The 21,975-nt window shown below is 35.6% G+C and overlaps 3 protein-coding genes across 4 annotated transcripts in view; 1 reads left to right on the top strand and 2 right to left on the bottom strand.

The window, feature by feature from the left end:
* The window catches only part of LOC126885493 (general transcription factor II-I repeat domain-containing protein 2-like), an 8,150-nt gene extending 2,277 nt beyond the window's left edge, over positions 1 to 5,873 (bottom strand). Inside the window, exon 1 of the mRNA XM_050652071.1 lies at positions 5,870 to 5,873. Coding sequence (XP_050508028.1) covers positions 5,870 to 5,873 — 4 coding nt within the window. The remainder of the gene's footprint in view (positions 1 to 5,869) is intronic.
* Positions 3,727 to 21,975, bottom strand: part of LOC114332067 (PAN2-PAN3 deadenylation complex catalytic subunit PAN2) — a 186,631-nt gene continuing 168,382 nt past the window's right edge. For both annotated transcript variants that reach the window (XM_050650441.1, XM_050650442.1), the window contains one exon: positions 3,727 to 20,907. In XM_050650441.1, the coding sequence (XP_050506398.1) occupies positions 20,741 to 20,907 (167 nt within the window). In that variant the 3' untranslated portion in view covers positions 3,727 to 20,740. The remainder of the gene's footprint in view (positions 20,908 to 21,975) is intronic.
* Positions 11,265 to 19,055, top strand: LOC114332064 (uncharacterized). The gene is made up of 2 exons (XM_028281775.1): positions 11,265 to 11,463; positions 18,430 to 19,055. Exons 1-2 carry the CDS (start codon positions 11,265 to 11,267, stop codon positions 19,053 to 19,055), a joined length of 825 nt encoding a protein of 274 aa, XP_028137576.1.

Below are 21,975 nucleotides of genomic sequence, written 5' to 3'. Positions count from 1 at the left end.
TGAGTGGAGTGACAAAGAAGGATAAAATTAGAAATGAGTATATTAGGGAAGTCTAGGTGTGGCACCAATTGATGCCAAAATGAGAGAGCATAGGTTAAGATGGTTTGGTCATGTTCAACGTCGAGACGTTAATCACCCAATACGAAGAATAGCTGAAGTGCAGATTCCTGGAAGGAGTAGGAGAGGAAGACCAAAGAAGACCTGGGGGAGACGATAAGGCAGGACATGTTGGTAAAGGGGATTAACATTGATATGACCCAAGATAGAATTGTGTGGAGAAATGCAATTAGAGAGGCCGACCCCGCATATGGATAAGGCAAAGAGAATGATGATGAAACTAATAAATATTATTGAAAAATTTAAGCGCGGAATGAAAAATTAGGTACCTAAATTATTACTGAGTAGAAATTCCCTTGGAATAAACAAAAAGTTTCTTTTTAATGAGATATTTGAAATTAAAAATCACACTCACTTTTCTCTTCTTTTTCACCCCTGTAACTCATTAAGATAAACATTATAGAAGTTTTCAGGGACTTTCGGCCCTCTGATATACTGTAATCTTTCATTCTGCGTTTAAATTCTTCAAAAATACTTATTAGTTTTCTCATGATTCGAAAAAATATGAATGCATTTAAAAAGCTCTATCCAAAATCCATCTACATACTTACTATGCACCTTCCTCTATTCTCAACCGAGCTTGGAATTGGCTACGGCGGATTGATATTAGCAGTTATAGCAACCTCATTTCTGGCTTTGCTTTTTCATAAGTACCATAATAACTGTATTTTTCACTATTTCTTTAGCCCATTGTCGTTTCCAGTTAGTCTCTTTGACATACGTAATGTGTACTCTTTTTTTTCAGCGCATCCTACAACGCTACTCTTACTAGTTGGGGCTCCAAGATTTAAAGTCATCTGATTTTTCTAATCTGTAATAATGGTAAGCGGCAGTTGTTTTGAAGAAGTATTCTGGGCAAATTACAGAAAAAAACAAGAAAAAGTTATTTACTGCTAGAATCGAATCTTATGATTGTATGTATGTATTAATAATAAGCAAAGTCCGCAAATTAACAGTGTGCTATTTTTTATAAACAAATTAGCAGACTCCGAAATCGTGTTTTTTTTTCAATTATTGTTCTGCATCTCCGAAGGTTTTAATTATACACCAAAAATAACAAAATAAAAATTCTCCGTAATTTAATTCTGCATAGATATTTTTTTCCAGAGTTGCTTCAACGAAAATTGTCCTCGGAAAATCCGGGTGTTGCCAACAAAATCTTTTATGTTTAACTAAAATTTTAGGTAAGTAATTATTTATCAATAATTAAATAACTTAATGGCATAACAGATTTTTAGTATAGATTGTATTTCCAGAAGCCAGTGGAAATTAAACAAATAGTAAAGAAATTAAATTGTTAATTAAAAATTTACGGTTGCAATAATAACCATAATAATTAGGAAGCACCAGATTAAATATGATTTTCGTATTAAAAGGCACTATACGTATCTAACGTACTTTACAGAATTGAAATTGGACTATTTGAGCGGTCTCGGCGATGTTTTAAATTTATAAACAATTTTTTGGCTCATAAACAAATAGAAAACCTCGGCAACTATTAGCTTAAATTAACTTAAGAAAACGGTATTGGGAGGCCGGACGCTTCTTTTAAAAGAAAAAAGTCTAATTGCGATGAGTGGCTCCTGAGATACAACCGGTGAAAGTTGACCGCCATTTGCGACAAGTTATAAACCATAGGATGGTCATTTTCGAACCGTTGCCTTTTTATTTCGGTCCTCTTTCTGCATATAAATTTTCATATCTTCAAAAGACTCATAACATAAATCATCATCATCATGGCATCCACACTCCTAGCGGAGTGATTGCCGCCCTCTTTGGGCTCTTCCGATTCGTTGGTCATGGTGAATCAATCCGCATTAACATTTTCGTTTTACAATTGGTTGTGTGACTTGGCATCTTCTACAATTTTTCTCCATTCGTTCCTGTTTTTGCTTATGGTTGCCCATTCTCTGACTCCCATCTTCTTAAGGTCCTCGACTATCTGGTTCTCCCATCTAGTTTTGGGTCTTCCTCGTGGTCTGCTTAATACAGGTCTCCATTTGGAAATTTTCTTGATGACGGCTTCTAGATTTCTCCTTTCTATATGTCCCATCCATCTGAGTCTCTGTACCTTGATAAATCTGATGATGTCTTCTCCTTTCAGAAGTCCTCTTACTTCGTGGTTCGTGAGTTTTCTAAATTCATTATTACCTAAATCTAGTGGGCCTGCTATCCTCCAAATTATTTTCGTCTCTAGGATCCTCAATCTTTCTTCCTCTTTCTGGGTCAGACACATTACCTCAGCACCATATATGTGATTACTGGTCTAATTGCTGCTTTGTAAATCTTCAGTTTAGTATTCTGAGTAAGCTGAGTAAACATAAATATATTATAATAATAAATACGATTGGAATTAAGCGTGAAAAATACCAAAATCCCAATCACAAACTGGGTTGAAGAAAATAGAATCTCTAAGTTCAAAATCGGTAGGTATACGGTAAAAAATGTTATTTTCTCGGCTTGCCATGAAGCAATTTCCTTCATTTTTAAGTAACTCGAGTAGAGCCACCTAACGTACTACCAAATGAAAAACATGCTTTAGTTTTGTTATAATAAATGAATTTATTTATAACAAATTAAACCCACATATTTTTATAACTTTAAAACATTTCTGATGTCGCTTAAATAGTCCAATTTCAATTCTGTAAACTACGTTAGATAGGTATAGTGTCATTTTATACAAAAATCATAGCTATTCTGGTGTATCACAAAATTTTCACCGGCTCTTGGAAATATAATCTAACCAAAAAAGCTTTTGTTACCAAATTATTTAATTCTTGATAAATAATTGCTTACCTAAAATTTTAGTTGAAAAAAAAACATGTGTTGAGAAAACCCGGATTTTCCGAAGAAAATTTTCGTAGAAGTAAAGGCGCGTTTACATGTATCCAGTAACTGGCGCCAGTCGCACTGGAACGACAGTACTGGCATCATGTAAACGTTTTTTTGTTCCAGTCCAGCGCTGTCTCGAATAGAAGGCTGGTCTATTTTTCGTGCCAGTGGCACTCGTCCGCGTCCTCTCTAATCCCATGCCAGTGGTTGTAGACACGTGTAAACACAGCGTTCCAGTCGCTGGCGCTGTCGTACCTGTGGTTTCAGTGGCCGTATTAGGATTTTTAATAAGAGTGCCAGTGAGATTGGCGCCAGTTACTGGATACGTGTAAACGAACCTATCCAGCGCTGTCTTAGTCAAGCACTCGCATTCCAGTGAGACTGGCGCCAGTTACTGGATACGTGTAAACGTTACTTTAATCGGGAAAAAATATCTCTATGCATAATAAAATTACGGTGAATTTTCATTTTGGTGTTTTTCGTGTAAAGTTAAAATCTTCAGAGTTATAGAGCAACAATTTGAAAATTAACACGGTTTCGGAGCGCTAATTTGTTTCTAAAAAATAGCACACTGTCTACGGACTTTGCATACCTATATTATTAATAGATTGCTGTTACATTGCTACATAAAATGGATGTTAAATAACTTTTACAGTATGAAAAATTTTTCTTGAATATCACACTCAGCATGATTATATCAACACACACTCAAAAGCAAAGGGCAGTATTACCACGCATCCTCCTACACGTACAGGAAAAAAGCAGAAAATAAATAAGTTATTGTTTTAGAAAAATTTTATTAAGAACTTGATCATAGAAAAAATAATTTAATAACTTTGATTCAAGACAATCTGAGGTATAAATAACAATGGAATGGCTATTATCTGGTTATAAATGCACAAGTAATGAGAACCAACGAACATAAAATATCAAAGTTTTACATGAAAAAATATTTCACAGTTTGTACAATTTACATATTACATTTTGTTAAATATACATAAAAATATAAATACATATAAATATAAAAATATACAAATATAAAATGACTAGTATCATAGTATTGTTATGAAAACTTGAAGGCAAAAAAAATCGGGACTTTAATACTGAGTATTCTAAATCATGTTTTTTTAGACCAGGGTATTTAAATATATCTATTTTTAAATACAGCACCTAGAATGTACTAAAACTAAACCAACTAAAAAGTATTAGAAACATGGGTGAAAATGCATAGTTGCATTTTAAAGTGCATAAAATGCAAAGTCAAAATAAGTATATTAAGGTAGATCTGCACCCCCCCTCCCCAAAAAAGTACACAATCCAAAAATTAGAAAAAATACTTGGAAAAAACTACTTTTTTCCAAGTATAAAGCGGGAAAACCAAACATACAATTTTGTTAATTTTCGTACAGCATGAAGATATACTCCTAAGAAATACTTATGAATTTTTTGAAAAATTTTAAATGTACAGTTTTTCCACAATAGGAAAAAATAATATGTTACGGCTTATAATAAAGCTACCGGTAATATGAACGTATGTATTAAAATTCATAAGTATTTCTTAGGAGTATACCTTTATGCTGTAAGAAAATTAACAAAATTGTATGTTTGCTTTTCCCGTTTTATACTTGGAAAAAAATAGTTTTTTTGATTTTTTCAAAAATGAAAATATAAAGTTTGTTCAAAATTTGTCAAAATTATTCTAGTAATCATATACCTCCTCATTTTTTTTTTCAAATTTTTGAATGTGTAGTTTTTTTTTGGAGGGATATTAAATATATATAAAATCAACTCATAAATATTGGCAATATCATTTTAAAGTCTTCTACTTTAAAATGTATAATATATGTCTAAATTGCCGATATAAATTAGTCAATTATTAGAAGAATTTTTTACTAAGCAACAACATTTTTGTTTAATTGGGTAGTATTTTGTATTTTGACAACGACACCCGATTTGGGCGTCGAAACGTTAATAAAATTATTTTTTTCAATTTAATTGTGGCTTATTTCCCATCTAAATAGTTAATTATGCAGATCAACCTTAAGGGCCAGATTTTGTAAACTCGGAGGTTTTTGGGGTCTGAAGACGAATACGTCATCAGAACCGACCACCGCACCGGAGCACCTGGTGCCCAGGTTCACTGCTAAGGCACGTCATCTGGAGTATCGAGGCTTTTCGGCACTAAATTTATGCAAATAGATTACTCGGGGTTTTTTTGGAGTTTATGAGTAATAACATGCCATCAGAAAGGATTCTAGGAGCACCTGGTGCCCGAAACCCCTCCAAACTCCAGAAGATAACATGCCTAAGAAGTGACCTTGCGCACTAGGTAGTCCGGGAGTAAGTTCTGATGGCGTATTCATAATCAGCGACCCCAAAAACCGCCTAGTAATCTATTTGCATGCATTCAGTGACTAAAATCTTCGAAACTCTAGAAAATGACGTGCTTAGCAGTGACAGTGGGCACCAGGTGCTCCGTGAGTCGGTTCTGATGGCGTAATCGTATTCAGCGACCCCAAAAACCCACTGAGTAATTTGATTCCATCAATTTAATGCCGAAACCCCTCGAAACTTTAGAAGATGACGTGCCTCGACAGTGGCACTGGGCACCAGGTGCTCCGAGGGTCGGTTCTGATGGCGTATTCGTGTTCATCATCATCATCAATGGTGCTACAGCCCTATGAAAGAGACTCTGCCTTCCCAAAACTGTTACGCCAGTCAGTCCTATCCACTGCCAACCTTTGCCAGTTTGGTGCGCCTATTTTTCTCCCAGCTTGATCTACACCATCCTTCCATCTGAGTTTTGGCCTATCCCCATTTCTACTTCCCACAGGTTGTGACATAAGGATTCTTCTAGGAGGGTTGTTCTGCTGTGATCTTGCTAGACGTCTTATAAGAGTTATCTTAGTCTTAGTCTTACCCATCTTAGTCTTCCTATTCTTATAAGAGATACTACGTCTTTAGCACCAAATTTTTGTTTATATGTATATGTGGTATACCTCTTAGTTGTACCTTGTACCTCCTCCTCCAAACACCATTTTCACAGATACCAGCGAATATTCCTCTCAGGATCCTTTGCTCAAATATACGCAGAAGGGTTTCATCTGCCTTGGAGATGGTCCATGCCTCTGATCCATATGTCAACACTGGTTGTATGTATAAGGGGTTTGTATATGGTTATTTTTGTTTTTTGGCTTTTGTTTCTGCTTCTCATATGTCTACTCAGTCCAAAATAGCATTTGTTTGCTAGGATTATCCTTCGCTTGATTTCTTCCGTCATGACGTTCTCCTTGGTGATCAGGGAGCCTAAGTACGTGTATTTGTTCACCACTTCAAAGGTAGAGTTATCAACCGTGAATTGGTGACCGATGTTTCCGTCTCTATTGTTGGGTATTGATAGTTTTCATCTTAGTTTTCTCCTCGTTTACTTGCAGGCCCATATTTTTTGAGGCATTTGAGAAGGTGTTATACATTTCTTCTAGCTTGCGTGTTGTGCGGGCAACTAGGTCCACGTCATCTGCATATGCCAAAATTTGGGATGATTTATTAAAAATATTTCCTCTGTTGTCTATTCATGCATCTCTGACCGCCTTTTCCAGAGCTATGTTGAAGAGGAGACACGCCAGCGCATCTCCCTGTCGCAGCCCAACATGCGTTTCAAACGCCTGTGATTGTTCCTGTATTTCGACTTTGCAAACAACTTTATGCATTGTAGCCTTAACCAATCGTATTAGTTTATCAGAGATGTGGAATTCATCCATGGCTTCATACAATTTATTTCTTAGAACACTATCATAGGCCGATTTAAAATCTACGAAAAGATGGTGTGTCGATATTGAATTCATTAGTTTTTCCAGTATTTACACAAAGATCTGGTCTGTTGTTGATCGACCAGGCCTAAAACCACTTTGATATCCGCCAAGAAGCTCGTCTGAATGTGCACTTAGGCGACTATAATATAAGATACTCGAAAATATTTTGTAGGCTGTATTAAGGAGGGTTATTCCCCTATAGTTTCTACATTCCAATTGATCACCCTTTTTGTGTAGTGGGCAAACGATTCCAATACACCACTCTTCCGAGATTTGTTCCTCATTCCAGGCTCTCAGTATTATTTTATATATTTAATTAGCCAGAGTCGCATCTCCATATTTAATAAGTTTCGCGGGTATACCATCACTTCCTGGATATTTATTATTTTTTAGGTGTTTTATTGCATCCCATCTTCTTATTTTCGTGTTCACCGACTCCAAAAATCTCCAAGTAATCTGCTTGCATCAATTTAGTGCCGATAACCCTCGAACCTCCAGATGACGTGCCTTAGCAGTGAGCCTGGGCGCCATGCTCCGGATGGTCGGTTCTGATGGAGTAGTCGTGTTCATCGACCCCAAAACCCTCCATTAACAAAATCTAGCCCTTAATATGCTTATTTTTACATGTTTATGCACTTTTTGATGCATTTTATGCACTTTAAAATGCAATTATGCAGTCCCACCTATTTTTCTATTGTAGACTTTTTTCCTGACATCATCCAGAATACAATGCAAAAAGTTGTAAGTCTCTAAGTGCTCTATTTAAAAATCGATTTATTACGGTGTTTTTAGTGCTAAATGCCCTGGTCTATTTAATTCATTTTTAAAGTAATGAAAATAAAAAATAAAGTACAGTTATTTTAGTAACAGGTACCAATTCAATATAAATATAACTTTGTATATAAAATAGATAAATATAATTAAGATAGACAAATATCAAAATATATAAGTAATTATTTGAATTACTTAAATAAAGCATTGTATACGAAAAAATATTACGTACAACAAAATAATTGCATTTGTGTTATTGACAGTCACAGGCAAACAAACTACAAAAATATACGGTAATAAAAGTAATGAGAAAATTGTATTCTTGGTTTTTCGTCCTTATGAAACAAAATAGGTATAATGCTGTAAAGCGAAAAGAATGTAAATACAATGTAATTGTATTAATGTAAGAATGTAAATACAGTTGAGTCCGGGAATCTTTACCCGTGCGTCATCATTTAAAGCATACGAAATAAGTCGATGATAAGTCGGAATTTGAAATTTACTAAACCCAACAGCAAGTCAGTTACTGTCACTTGCTATTGCGTGTAGTAAATTTCAATTTCCGACTTATCATCGACTTATTTCGTGTGCTTTAAATGATGACGCACGGGTAAAGATTCCTGGACTCAACTGTTTTTTTTTTGTATATGTGTTTGTCACGGCGACAGGCGAGTAAAACCGGGGGTTTTGTGGCTGGTCGGTAAAGCTTGCCAATGTATCATTGCAACCGCGGCTCGTCAGTTTGTTTTATGTTTTACTCGGCTCGTCCTTCAATACCGCGCGTCGATCACGGCTGGCGACCGACCCGTGCGAGCACTGCAGTGGAATGACGTGCGCGCCAATTTTTAATAATGGATATGCGAAGTCTCAGTCGCAATCTTGTATTGGAATTTTTATATGGCTTACGAGACTGTCATTTTTTATGGAAATCTACATCGCCAGAGGACAAAAACATAAAAGTTCGACTTACCGCATATGTATATATTATAACTGTAACTCTTGTAGATCGTAAAAAATATTAACTGAACGCAACTATAGCCGATGTCAAGAAAATTTAGTCAAGAGAATTTAGTCATTGTGAGTTTCCTACAGGAAAGAACGTAATAAGCTTACGGCATGAAAACCGGCTCCGGAATTGAATATTTGTATCTACCAAAATTATGGTATGTATTATTAAGGAGACCGAATTTCTCAACGATCAGGTTCACTGGTGGCTCAGCACCAACGAGCCGCTAGTAAAACCGTCGTTGTTAAAACCTCGGTACTATGGCTTGTACCTCGATCACACACTTTACAAAAAATGATATAACTATAATAATAACTTAAAGACTACTTGATAATTTTCATTGCCGGTATGTATTGTCACTAGGTTTTTTTATAGTTTTCTCGTAACAGAAAGTAAAAACTTTTTGCTTTAAAGAAATTTTTTGTCATATTACTTTAAAGGGTGAATAGCAATCAGGCATTTGTTTTTCCGTACCTATTCAGTTTTCGTTACTTTAATCTGCGGACGAATAGACACACAAAATTTTGTTTTTTTTTTTTAATTTGATTTTGATCTAATATAAGATCGTTAATAACAATATTAATGATTTGGCTGATATTAATGGGCCTAATATTATGGCTATTGGCTAATTCAGAGAAGGCAATAGGTAGGTCTAGAGTTATCTATTCTTAATAAGAATGTTTATTGTTAAAACAATTCAGATTTCTCAATTACAGTAGAGCGTCGATAATCCGAACTCTGGTAAACCAAACGTTCGCTAATCCGTACGCAAAAAAAATTATAAAATTAAAAAAAAAATGATCGCGGACCGAATTTTTGGATTTAATATGACGACAATATGGGCAAAATATGACCGCGGATTTTTGTTTTGTTTATGCAGAAATACATACAATATATTTGTTTATCATGCAGGTGTTTTATTCCTTGTAACTAAAACGTATGTACATATGTACGATGTTTATGAGCTTTGTATGTATTTTGAACATATGTTCGATAATCCGAACAATTTGATAATCTGAACTACCCCTGTACCAATTAGTTCGGACTATCGACGCTCTACTGTACTCATTTTGAATACATTCAGGAGGTAATACCACAGTTGTAAAAAATGTAATTTTATGCCACACCTGACTATCAAAACACAAATTAACAGGACAGGAAATATATATCAAACTATATACACACACTAACAATGGGCTACAATCCAAAAGGATTGAATAGCATTAATGATTGTTATCATACATTACACTCAGTAGAATACTCAGTACGAAGGCTGCTACTTAAGTTTTGAGATACGACAACACCGATCCAGAAACGTTAAAGGTGCCAACATCACCACGTAAATTTGAACGTATTAATGCTATCAGGTACTTGTAATATATTCACAGCCAAAAAAGCGCGCCTAAACAATTTCACGTGAACAGATTCTATAAAAGCAATCAAACGTCTCGGTCTCTTCTCTACCGCTATTTTAAAGGTAGATAAAGTTGATCACGCGGTGTTAATGGATTTTATAGCACTTTTTCATAACTTTGAATATATTATGTCTTCTGATACATTTGCATAGTTACCAGTGACTTGAAAAATTCAGTTTGACCAAAAGATGAAACTGAATCGTGAATATTTTAAATTCATTTGATGTGGCAAGAAAAATCGACACAGCACGTGAGCTGTAGGATCGCCATATATGAGAGCGTGAGATTAAGGCATTTAAGACACAGTATTAGTTGTATTGATACGTTTAGTATTGTGTGAACATTTGGTCGACAAAAATATTTGCATAAAGTATATCTTTTAAGAAGAGAGAGAATTTAATTCGCCATTAGAGCAATAAGCATAAATGGGGAAGACGTTTTGGTTGATGGCATGGTTACGAGGGGTTGTCCACAGGGAGGAGGTGCTATTACCACTCGTCTCGAACATAGCTTTAGACACCCTGGTTGACCAACTCAGCAGGAACAGTTTCTACACAATAGCCTATGCAGACGACATAGCTGTCTTGCAAAGCGGTAAGTTTGAGAACACATTATGTGAGAGATTACAAGTTGCTCCCAGACTAAGAGAAACATGGTGTAAGGAACACTCACTCTCTATAAATCCACGGGCTTAATACACCCAAGGATTCTAAACTGTAGTCTAAACTTCTCTGAAGAGGTGAAATACCTTGGTATTACACTTGACAGGTTGTTAACATGAAACTTTCACTTAGATAGTAGAGCTAAAAGAGCATTTATTGCCTATGAACAGTGTCGCGAACGGTCGGACTCACCTAAGGCCTTTCGCCCAGGATGATCGCTTGGAGCAGTTATTATTTGGGTACCAAAAGTGCTACAAGCAACAGCGATCAATAAACTAAACCATATTCAGCGGATGGCTTGCCTAAATATAACAGGTGCCATGAAAACAACACTAACTGCTACAATGGAGTTGCTCATTGGCATCACACTCTAGACATATATATCAAAGAGGTGGTGCTGGTGACAATGATGCGATTGTGCTAATCAGGTGCAAACCTTGATATAGGAATGGGACAATTAATTGAGATGTCGTTTCCGGTCGGGAGAACTGGATGCGCTACCCCTGCTGCATGCAAGCTGCGATTCAATTAAACCTATGTTTGTCTTTCGACAAACCCTACATAATCGACACAAGACAACATAGGGAGTCAAACGTGGCCAATACGTATTGAAGGATTCGGGATATACTCCAGAAGGAAGAATCACAGGATGCGGGATATACTCCAGATCACTGAACCGTGTATAAAATGGGGTATGGGCAAAAATACCAGCGTAGTCCAGACTGAACTGGCTGGTATCTACATAGCCGCCAAAAGAGATCACCCGAAAAGGTATAACCATCATAATCTGCACAGACAGCAGACAGGCGATACTAACCCTGAACAAACCCCGTATCACATCAGGGTTAGTAATGGAGTGTCATGAGTCACTAGCCCAAACTTCGAATGGTAACAACATCATCATGTGGATTAAATGACACAATGGAAATAAAGGCAACCGCATTGCTGACCAGCTAGCTCGTAAGCCAAGCGTAAGACTTTAAGGGCCTGGTGATCTTTTTGGCTGGTCAACTACAACAACCGCGGAAATTGACAAATATCACTCCCACACGCAAACCCTGAAGAAATAGGAAGAATGGCCAAGATATAGACTTGCCAAGGTAACACTAAGGAAACTTAGGAAGTCAGCATCAGAAAAGTACTTGAGAATGTGTAGGAAAAAACTTCGCTTTACAGTTGGTTCTTTAACTGGCCACTGTCAAATAAGCAAACACCTCCACACACTGGAGCTAGTAGATACACCTCTATGCAGGAAGTGTGAACGAGGCGACGAAACTGTCGAGCATGTCCTACGTGAATGTCCGGAGTCATCGTCAATACGTGAGTGTGCGTTCGGCGAGCCCTGGCCTACACCTGCCGGCAGAAGTGAGATGTTTCCGTGCTCCGAAGAAAGCGAACACTGTCATGTCGGCCGGAAAGGTGATGACCACCGTTTTCTGGGATTCACAACGAGTGATTTATATCGACTTTCTGAAAAGGACAAAACGGTCACATGGTTTTACAATGTGGAATTATTAATTTTATACAATGTGGAAAACAGCCACGCTTGGCGAAGAAAAAAATGCTCTTTCACCATGACAACGCACCGGCTCACACCTCCGCCGTCGGCATGACCAAATTGGTCAAATCGGGCTATGAACTGCTGTCCTGCACCGTAATCTTTAGATTTGGCCCTGTACGACTTCTTTTTCTATGACTTTCTAAACTTGAACTTTTGTCACTTTCCCCGCAGAAATTTAAGTCGAATGAGAAGTTCATCGTCGGCGTCGCCACGGAAGTATACTTTGCATACCTCAAGAAAAACTACTTTTCAGACGGGTAAAAGAAGTCGGAGCATCGCTGGGTCGAACTAAAAGGAGACTATGTCTACATAAATCACCACTTTTCCCAAAATGTTTGTTTTTCTGTTGTAGGCTAATTACTTATCGGACCCCCTATTAAACTACAAGAAATGGCTTCAGACCTTTAGACTTCATTTATCACTACGTAGTTGCTACTGATAACGCACCGTACCAGAATGTACAGTCTCAAAAATCTTCTACGTCCGCATATTGAACAGGGGAAATGAAATAGTGGTTAAAAAGCAAAAAACATATTTTCAAATGGTATACAGTAAGCGCCACGCTACTAGATATATGATAATCCGGTCCGTTCTCAGATGTGACTTTCATCCCTGTCATGTTACTGTCAAGAAACTATTCAAAATAATTGTTTTTCGATACAAAAATAGATTAATTAATAGTATTGTTACTTCAAATAACATTATTCAAACACCAAGAATACTTTCATAAAAGACTAAGTTTTCAATCCAATGGCATATAAAACAACATAATGTTACTCTACATCCCACCCAACTGAAAACAATGGGAACCTTCTCTGGTTACACCTCCGAGGCTTCTACAATTTGCAAGCCATACGGATGCTGAGACTAAGGAAGATGAGGGAATTTTACAATTTATAATTCACGTCCCATCTGCTTAGCGCGGTAAAGTTCCAACGAGAATGGTTCCCTTCGTACTCCAATCAGAGTAAGCATGTAAATCAAAAATGAATACCCATTAACAATTACATTACAATTTACATGTTTACTCTGATTGGAGTACGAAGGGAACCATTCTCGTTGGAACTTTACCGCGCTGAGCAGATGGGACGTGAATTATAAATTGTAAAATTCCCTCATCTTCCTTAGTCTCAGCATCCGTTATAGCTTGCAAATTGTAGAAGCCTCGGAGGTGTAACCAGAGAAGTTTCCCATTGTTTTCAGTTTGGTGGGATGTAGAGTAACATGTTGTTTTATATGCCATTAGATTGAAAACTTAGTCTTTTGCTAGCAGTTGCCGCTAGAGCATCTAAGCCAATTCGTTCGTTGCAACCCGTGACTGCACGCCGGGGTTTGTTTTGGTTGGATCAGAGAGAGCAGCATATGTGCCTCCTGATGAGAGACTAATAAGTTTCGAAACCGGTAGAGGTGCTTATTTTCGTTTTGCAACGAAATTGAAAATGGTTATTTATTTTTGAAATACTTTAATACTTTTAAAACTTTAACAAAATGACAACTATAAACATCAAATACAGCTGATCTATTATTTGTCAACTTTATATGTTAATATTGGCGATGTTAAGTCATAATGACGAACTCTGGTGGATATCGGCGGAACTAAAATTGAGGCCTTTTTTCTTTTTATTGCCCTGCTACAATGGGGGTTTTTAATGTCAAATCGTTGTTAAAATCGTTGTCAGTATTTTCGAAAATCAATATAATTAATAAATCTTAATAAAAAAGATATCATTAAAAGCTTACAAACCTTTTATCAAAAGTGTTCTTATTTGTATGTTGTGTTGCAGAATATTTGGAGTAAATTTAGGGCGAACACGTTCTTTTTGATTCTACTGATGCTGGTAGATTAATCGATGGGACTACTAAAATTTTCACTTTATTGATTTTTGAAAATACTGACAACGATTTTAACAACGATTTGACATTAAAAACCCCCATTAGCAGGGCAATAAAAAGAGAAGAGGCCTCAATTTTAGTTCCGCCGAAATCCGCGAGAGGTCGTCATTGTGACTTTTTTTATGGCATAGACTTGGGTGTCAATTAGCCAGTCACAACTTTTTTGTTTTCTATTCATACATAAAGCAGGCAATGAGGTCCTTAGAGGTCCATAGCAAACTCTTCCACAGCTATCTACTCAGTTCAAAAGCTGCAGGTGGCCGCTATGGACTATCCAAGTTGCTCACCACAATTTTCCATTATACATCTTCTTCTTCTTCTTTTTCCATATGTACATAATATATCAAATTATCAGGATTAATAAATTTAAAGGTTAATTTGTGAAACTATCACAGATAAATTTCATCAAACAATCATATATATTTTTGCTGTTCAGAGACAATAGATAGGATATATTGAAAGGTGGAAAAACATTACATTTTATTAAATCTTCGATTAAATTATAGCTGTGTGGAATGTATTTTGTGCACTCAAAGAAAGTGTGATTCAAATCACCCACTTTCTGACATTCAGTACAAATATTTGAATCAAAAACTTTAATTCTTGCTAGATGTAGAGGGAAACATGCATGTCCAAACTTCATTCTGATTAATGTTGTTATATATCTTCGAGGTACTACATAATTTTTAAACCAATATATATTGGGAACAGAAGGTTGAATCAGTGAATACTGAGATTTGGATTGTTTACAAAGATCTCGCCATGATTGACTCCACTGATTTTTAACTCGATGCTTAATAGTGTTAACTAAATCAGATATGCAAGACTTACGATTATTTGAAGTACCATACTCAATAGCTTTTTTAGCCAAACTATCAACATATTCATTATTCATATCAACATATTCATTGTGACTTAACATTGCTAATTCAGTTTCTATACATTTTCTGACGTTCTAAACGTCACTAGATATAAAAATAAACATTAAAACTAGTGAAGGGTCCAGGACTGTAATAGCTCAATGTTCCTATGTATCTAGTAGGGTGGCGGTTACTGTATGTTAATCGTCGATTTGTACAACATAATAAAAATGTATAATACCCAAGTTTAGGACCTATGAAGTTGATAAGATCATAGACCAACATGGTTACAATAGGCTAGGATTTATGTATTTAAAACGTCAGTCTTGGAGTTCTTGATCGTGAAAAGATTAATTCGAAAATTGATTTAAGGGCAGTAAAAAATGGCTTTATTTTATACAATAAATACATTTGTAATGTTGAACGTAGGTTCTTACTTCTCTGTCTCAAAATAGCAACCTTCGTATACAAAAGCAAAATACATTTTCATGGTAAAAAATTTGATACACATATATATTGACAATTTTGCTCTTACCGGAAACAGTAAAAAAAGCAATTAAATTTCAACAAAACGTCTAAAGATTTTTTATATCTTTAATAATTTTGTACTATTTTTTCAACTTTCACAATAGCATAGTGTATGACTCTCCTGGTTTTCCTTTATTTCACTCTATCTCACAGAAACGTATATTTTACATTTATCTTTCTTTGAAACTAAGCTTTAATAACGTATTTTATCTAATTCTTTATTAACATGTTTGACACTTAACTAACAGACCTTTTTTGGTTACAAAATATCAGTATTACCATCATAAGATTTATTATAGAATACATATTTTAAGAACACAAAATACAAATTATAATGAAAGAGATATCCGTATACCTACATCAAATCCAACATTAACAAAACAAATACAAAGTCATTATGTATAAAGCATTATATTCTAAAAACGTGAAAAAAGTACAATCTGCTGTGTATTATTAATTATTCAAGAAATAAAACGTAGAAACATAAAAGACATAAATATAACGAATGAAGACATACAATTTATCACTATTTTTTAATTTAGTTTAATGTATCCCACTTCAAGTAATTAAGTCATCAAATTTTACTTTTCTAAAATAGATAAATAAATAGATCTAAGGTCCGGTTTCACCAACAACAAATAAATCAATGAATAGTTATTTGTCGAATAAAATGTACATATTAGACGTTAATATTTTTATTTGGTTTCAACATAACTTTGATAATTTAAAATTAAACTGACGAATTTACTTTCTTATAGATATTTACAGCGAGATTAACTTGCCAATTTATTCGAAAAGTAAATATTTATTTGATAAATAAATAAAATAAGTCTTATTTGACGTTAGTAAAATGGAGAAATGGCACTTTATTGGTCGAATAACTTTATTCATAGTATAAACTACTATTTGTCGTTGGTGAAACCGGCCATTAGGATAGTAAATATTATTGGACTTTCCATTTTCATAGTAAATATTTTAATTGAGAAACTTTTTGACATCTGCCACAAAAAGCCAACATTACTTATGGTGTAAAAATCGATGGTAAATGGATTTATATTATCGTTATACAGTCAACTCCCGTTTATCCGCAAGCGGATTATCCGCGGGAGAATTATCCGCGGGCGGATTTTAAGCGGACTCTATAGAAGCTATTTTTAATATTAATGAAAACTTATTTTATAAACTAGTTCTATGTATTATCTTTACTATGTATTATAAATCCTATAACATGGGTGCATCCATATCAGGTCCAATAATTGCTGTAAAAGACGGGCGTAGGAGATTTTGATGAAACATCTGGGTGGTTAATTCGTTTTAAGCAACGCTATGGGATAAATGAGATAAAGCTTCATGGAGAGAAGCTCAGTGGTGACCAACAGGGAGCTGTGGAATTTAAAAGTGAGATCGAAGAGTTCCTTTCCTCAAATAATCTAAACTACAAACAAAAATTTATAACGCAGACAAATGCGGAAATGCCTTCCCACACGGATGCCAACTTTTGAAAGGTAAAGGGGGGGATGATAAATCCAGCAAAGAACGGATCACGATTCTGTCCTGCAGAAAACGTGGATCTTTTAAGGGTACTAAAGCAGAAAAACTACCTATTGATTACTCCAACCATAGAAAAGGATGGATGGTGTGTTTTTGATTGGCAACGCCCCCTCATGTCCTGAAACGCATATAATTAAGTCTGCTGACGGAAAAATATTTGGCCCCAAACACGACTGTCTATGGCGTCTAACTATAGAACAAAGTTACCTCGCTCAAAAATTGAAGAAAAAAATGACATAAGAATTTTGGAAGTCATTCATTATTCTCGACTCTATTTACGAAATCGCATCTGCGTGGTAGTCTGCAAAGTCTTCAACAATTATTGTGAAGTCATAAGGTTTGTTCCAACACGACTGAGAACCGTCATGTAACGATCACGTTACTATATAATTAACGTTCCATGGGTTCCATGGGAACGATATAATACGTTCCATGGTACTGCGCAGGACGATGATCGTTACATGGACGGTTCTCAGTCGTGTTGGAACAAACCTAATGTGAACGAGTGACTCACGAAGCAGCTTTGTGTCACGTGCCACGTGAATGAACTTCTAGAATATCTAGAGGAGCAGAACGACGCGCTACTCCCTGAAAAACTGATGCTGCGGAAAGTGCAATGTAGAATAAATAAAAACGTTTTTCACTAAAATAAGCAGAAACAAGTGACAGACTACTTTTAAAAACTGTAAAAATGTAAATACACAGAAAATTGTAAATTAAAGCTTTAGGTGAAACTACATTTTTCTTTTTTGTATAGCGACACGCTTCACTTTTTTTTTTAATTGCTAATTTTAAATATTAACTTTCTTTTCTAAACGAAAATAATATGGGTCATTTAAAATTCACATGTGTGTCGCTCCTAAAATACAAAACCAGATTGTATAAAATTAATGTTTTTTTTTCTGGGAAACAAATTCCCCATTAAATAGTTACCATATTATACCTTATGTCAATAAATCACTTTTTAAATGCATTCGAAGACGCTTCTTAAGGGCCAGCCACTTTATTTCAATAAATTAGTCTTTAACTTAAAACCACAGACATGTGTTTTCAGTTCAGTCGATCCACAACAACGAGTCGATACACAACCCCAGCAGGCATCGGTCGGTCATACAACCCTCGCTGGGCTCAAACAATAACATTCCCTCTTACGAGATATAAGCACGCCCTTTTAACCAAAAATAAATAAATATTACTGTTCGTTGTTTTTATACTTATTTTAATTTAAGTTAATTGTGTTTCCGTTAACCACCCACGGAGGATTGGTGACCCCGCGAATAAGTAAAACGACGCGAATTTTTCTTAAAAAAAATAGTTTTAATAATATACTCTTGTCGGTTTTAAATACAGTGAACATCGAAAATGACGGACGGTACCAGTGCTTCAGGATATCAGTGCTTCTGGAGTTGATCGGATTTCAGTTAAAATCCCACCGTTTTGGCCCAACGATCCCGAAATTTGGTTCCTGCAAGTGGAAAACCAATTTACGCTGGCAAACATAACAAGTGGCGCAACAAAATTCAACTACATAGTTGCTAATCTCGAAACAGCTTACATATCAGAAGTTAGGGACATCATTGTGTCACCACCAGCTACAGAGAGGTATGTAAAATTAAAGTCAGAGTTAATTAAGAGACTTAGTGCATCCCAACAACAAAAAATTAAAAGACTACTTGAGCATGAAGAATTGGGCGATCGAAGACCTTCTGAATTCTTACGACATTTACAGTCTTTAGCAGGCACAACAGTACCAGACAATATTGTAAGGTCTCTGTGGTTAGGTAGACTGCCATCGTCTACACAGGCTATTTTAGCTACTCAAGCAACCGCTAGTTTGGACGCAGTTGCCGAGCTAGCTGACACAATCTCTGAAGCTATAGCTCCTAGAACCCCAATTTCAGAAACTTCTAACGCGCTAGAAAGTACCATCGGGAAATTGACAGCCAAATTAGCTGAAATGAAAATTCAGCTAGCTAGCAAATGCTCAAGCACAAACAAACACATACCGTCGCAACCGCAGCAACTCAAGAGGCAGACCATATCCTAGAGACAGAAGCTACAGTAGGGAACGTAATAGTGACATTTGTTGGTATATCACTACCGTTTTGGTACCGGGCTCAAAAGTGTATACCTCCGTGCAAGCACCAGGAAAACATCGCGGGCAGTCGGTAAGTGCGGCATCCGATCCATGCCCAAAGTCTCGCCGCCTTTTCGTAACAGACTATGCGACTAAAAAACAATTTTTAATCGACACCGGTGCCGATATCTGCGCTTTCCCGCGAAAATATGTACGGGGTGCACGCGAAAAGACTACATACGAACTATACGCGGCCAATGACACTAAAATCGCGACATACGGTTATGTGAACTTGACATTAAATATCGGACTACGGCGTGATTTTACGTGGCGATTCGTAGTGGCGGAAATTTTAAAGCCTATTATCGGAGCTGATTTTCTTTCTCATTTAAAGACATGAAAACCACCTCTCACGTTTTCGTCCGCCGTGATACAATCAAAAGCAGCTTAGAAAACCCATATCACGGTCCTTTTCCAGTTATTAAGCGAGGAGACAAGACTTTTGTCGTCCGTGTAAATGGAAAAGAAATAACAATTTCCATAGACAGATTGAAACCGGCGTAAGAGCTTCACGAAAATATCCATTACGAGGCAGGAAAAAAGACAGTGTCCAGCAAAACGAACCCAGACAATGAGAACAGCAGACCGAAGAGAAAAACAAGATTCACTGGAAGATACCAAGCAAGTGTCGGTTAAAACATTTTTCAGTGAATTCAGTGATATTTTTTCCTCGTATAGACATTGCGTTGTGTTTTTGCTGTTATTTTCAATTTTCATTATATGTATATATTATGTATTATCTATCGTCTTATATTCTGGAACAGGGGTGTTATAGCGACAAGTTTCATTTATTATTTTTTTAATTGGTAATTTTAAATATTAACTTTCTTTTCTAAACAAAAATAATATGGGTCATTTAAAATTCACATGTGTTTCGCTCCTAAAATACAAAACCATACTGTATAAAATTAATGTTTTTTTCTGGGAAACAAATCCCCCATTAAATAGTTACCTTATCAGACCTTATGTCAATAAATCACTTTTTAAATGCATTCGAAGACGCTACTTAAGGGCCAGCCTCTTTATGTCAATAAATTAGTTTTAACTTAAAACCACAGACATGTGTTTTAAGTTAAGTCGATCAACAACGAGTCGATACACAACCCCAGCAGGCATCGGTCGGTCCCTCGCTGGGCTCAAACAATAACATGCCCTCTTACGAGATATAAGCAAATATTACTGTTCGTTGTTTTTACACTTTTTTAATACATTTTTTTAATGATGCAAAAAAGTTACGATAAGGGTGTAGATGGGTCAAATAGGTAAGGTTACTTGATTGTTACAGGGAGGTGGGGTCACCAAATATTTTGAAAAAAAAAATGTATAATTATTGAACGTTCCCATATGTAAACAACATAATTATTTATTTTCGAAATAAAAGAAACTCAAGAGAATCCACGACTATGCTACAAAAACTATATTTCTTTTTATTTTCTCTTTTGTTCTTAACTAATCTCATACTAAGAGAGTAATTGTATACTCTCGACTTTTTGTTACGTATTTAAAATTAATATCATTTTACTATTTCTAAACTTTTTCGTTTTTTTTTTTAATTAATTTATTTTGTATTGTTGCATATAAATTTGTATAAGTATTTAATCTTCCGGCACCTTCCAGTTAAGTACTTTACCTGTTTCATATAATTCGGCTAACGCTTCTCCCACCCGTTTTTGTTCATCTAACTGTTTGTACTTTTTAAATAGTTGAAGCGCTGCTCGTGCATCTTCTACGGAGTCATGAGTTTCGGACTGAATTTTCATGCCTTAAACAATAGTGTATATTATGTTACAGATAAAATGAAAAAAAAGTTAAACATTACACAATATTACGCGGTGGCGCCCAAAATCCCGATAGCCAAAATCCCGACAGCCAAAATCCCGACGGCCAAAACACCGACATGCCAGAATCCCGACACGCCAGAATCCCGACAGGCCAAAATCCCGACATGCAACAATCCTCGCATAAGTAAAAATTCCGACCACTACATTTTGAATATTTATTGTTTCCTTTTCAAATGCAATACCAAATCATTATAGAGTATTGAAATTGAAAAATTATTACTTACTAATAAGTACGGGTACTAATTATTATGTATTTTAAAAGAAAATAGTTATTTATATTATAAGTGTTAAAAGTACACGTTTAAGGCACGCATGTGAAAGTTTGCAGAATGAGCGATAGCGAGCTCTGCAATTCACATGAGTGCCTTAAAAATGTACTTTTTAACACGCATATCATACAATATTTTTTCTACAAACGTAATTACAGGACAATATCTATAAAAACTTTTACTTGAACTTGACTGACATTCCATTTTTATATTTTTTTGACATTACATCAAAATTGTCTATACGGTCAATACGAACTGTAGTGCCTTAAAAAATTTTTTCTACGAGCGTACAAAAATGTCTACTTTCGCGCACGCATTTTAGTTTAGAAAATTTCACTTTTCCGCACGCGTGTTACTTTTCCGCACGCGTGTTACTTTTCCGCACGCGTGTTACTTTTCCGCACGCGGTTTTTACTTTTCCGCACGTGTGTTAATTTAGATATGTTAATATGGCCTTAAAGTAATTATAATACATGCAATAAACTAATATTTAGATATTATTTACTAATGTATTTCAAATATATCTTATTGTGTTCCTGTTTTAATGAAATTAACGCGACAATTCGATGAAATAAAATTATTTTGACATAATATTCGAAAGTCAAATCGGTAGACAATAACAGTCGTTTTGAATCATCGTCATGGAAACCAAGATCTTCGTCATGCCAACTAATTATATTGAAAGTTTGGTTTTGACAACCTTGTCAAAGAATTAATTTG

This window comes from Diabrotica virgifera, chromosome 5, assembly GCF_917563875.1.
Source record: "Diabrotica virgifera virgifera chromosome 5, PGI_DIABVI_V3a".
NCBI lineage: Eukaryota > Metazoa > Arthropoda > Insecta > Coleoptera > Chrysomelidae > Diabrotica > Diabrotica virgifera.
The sequence above is the reverse complement of the archived record's forward strand: the minus strand, read 5'-3'. Positions and strand labels throughout refer to the sequence as shown.

Coding starts and splice junctions, on each gene's coding strand:
- LOC114332064 (XM_028281775.1), top strand. CDS start 11,265: ATGCGGGATATACTCCAGATCACTGAACCGTGTATAAAATGGGGTATG. Junction 11,464..18,429: donor CCCGTATCACATCAGGGTTA/GTAATGGAGTGT, acceptor ATCGGATTTCAG/TTAAAATCCCACCGTTTTGG.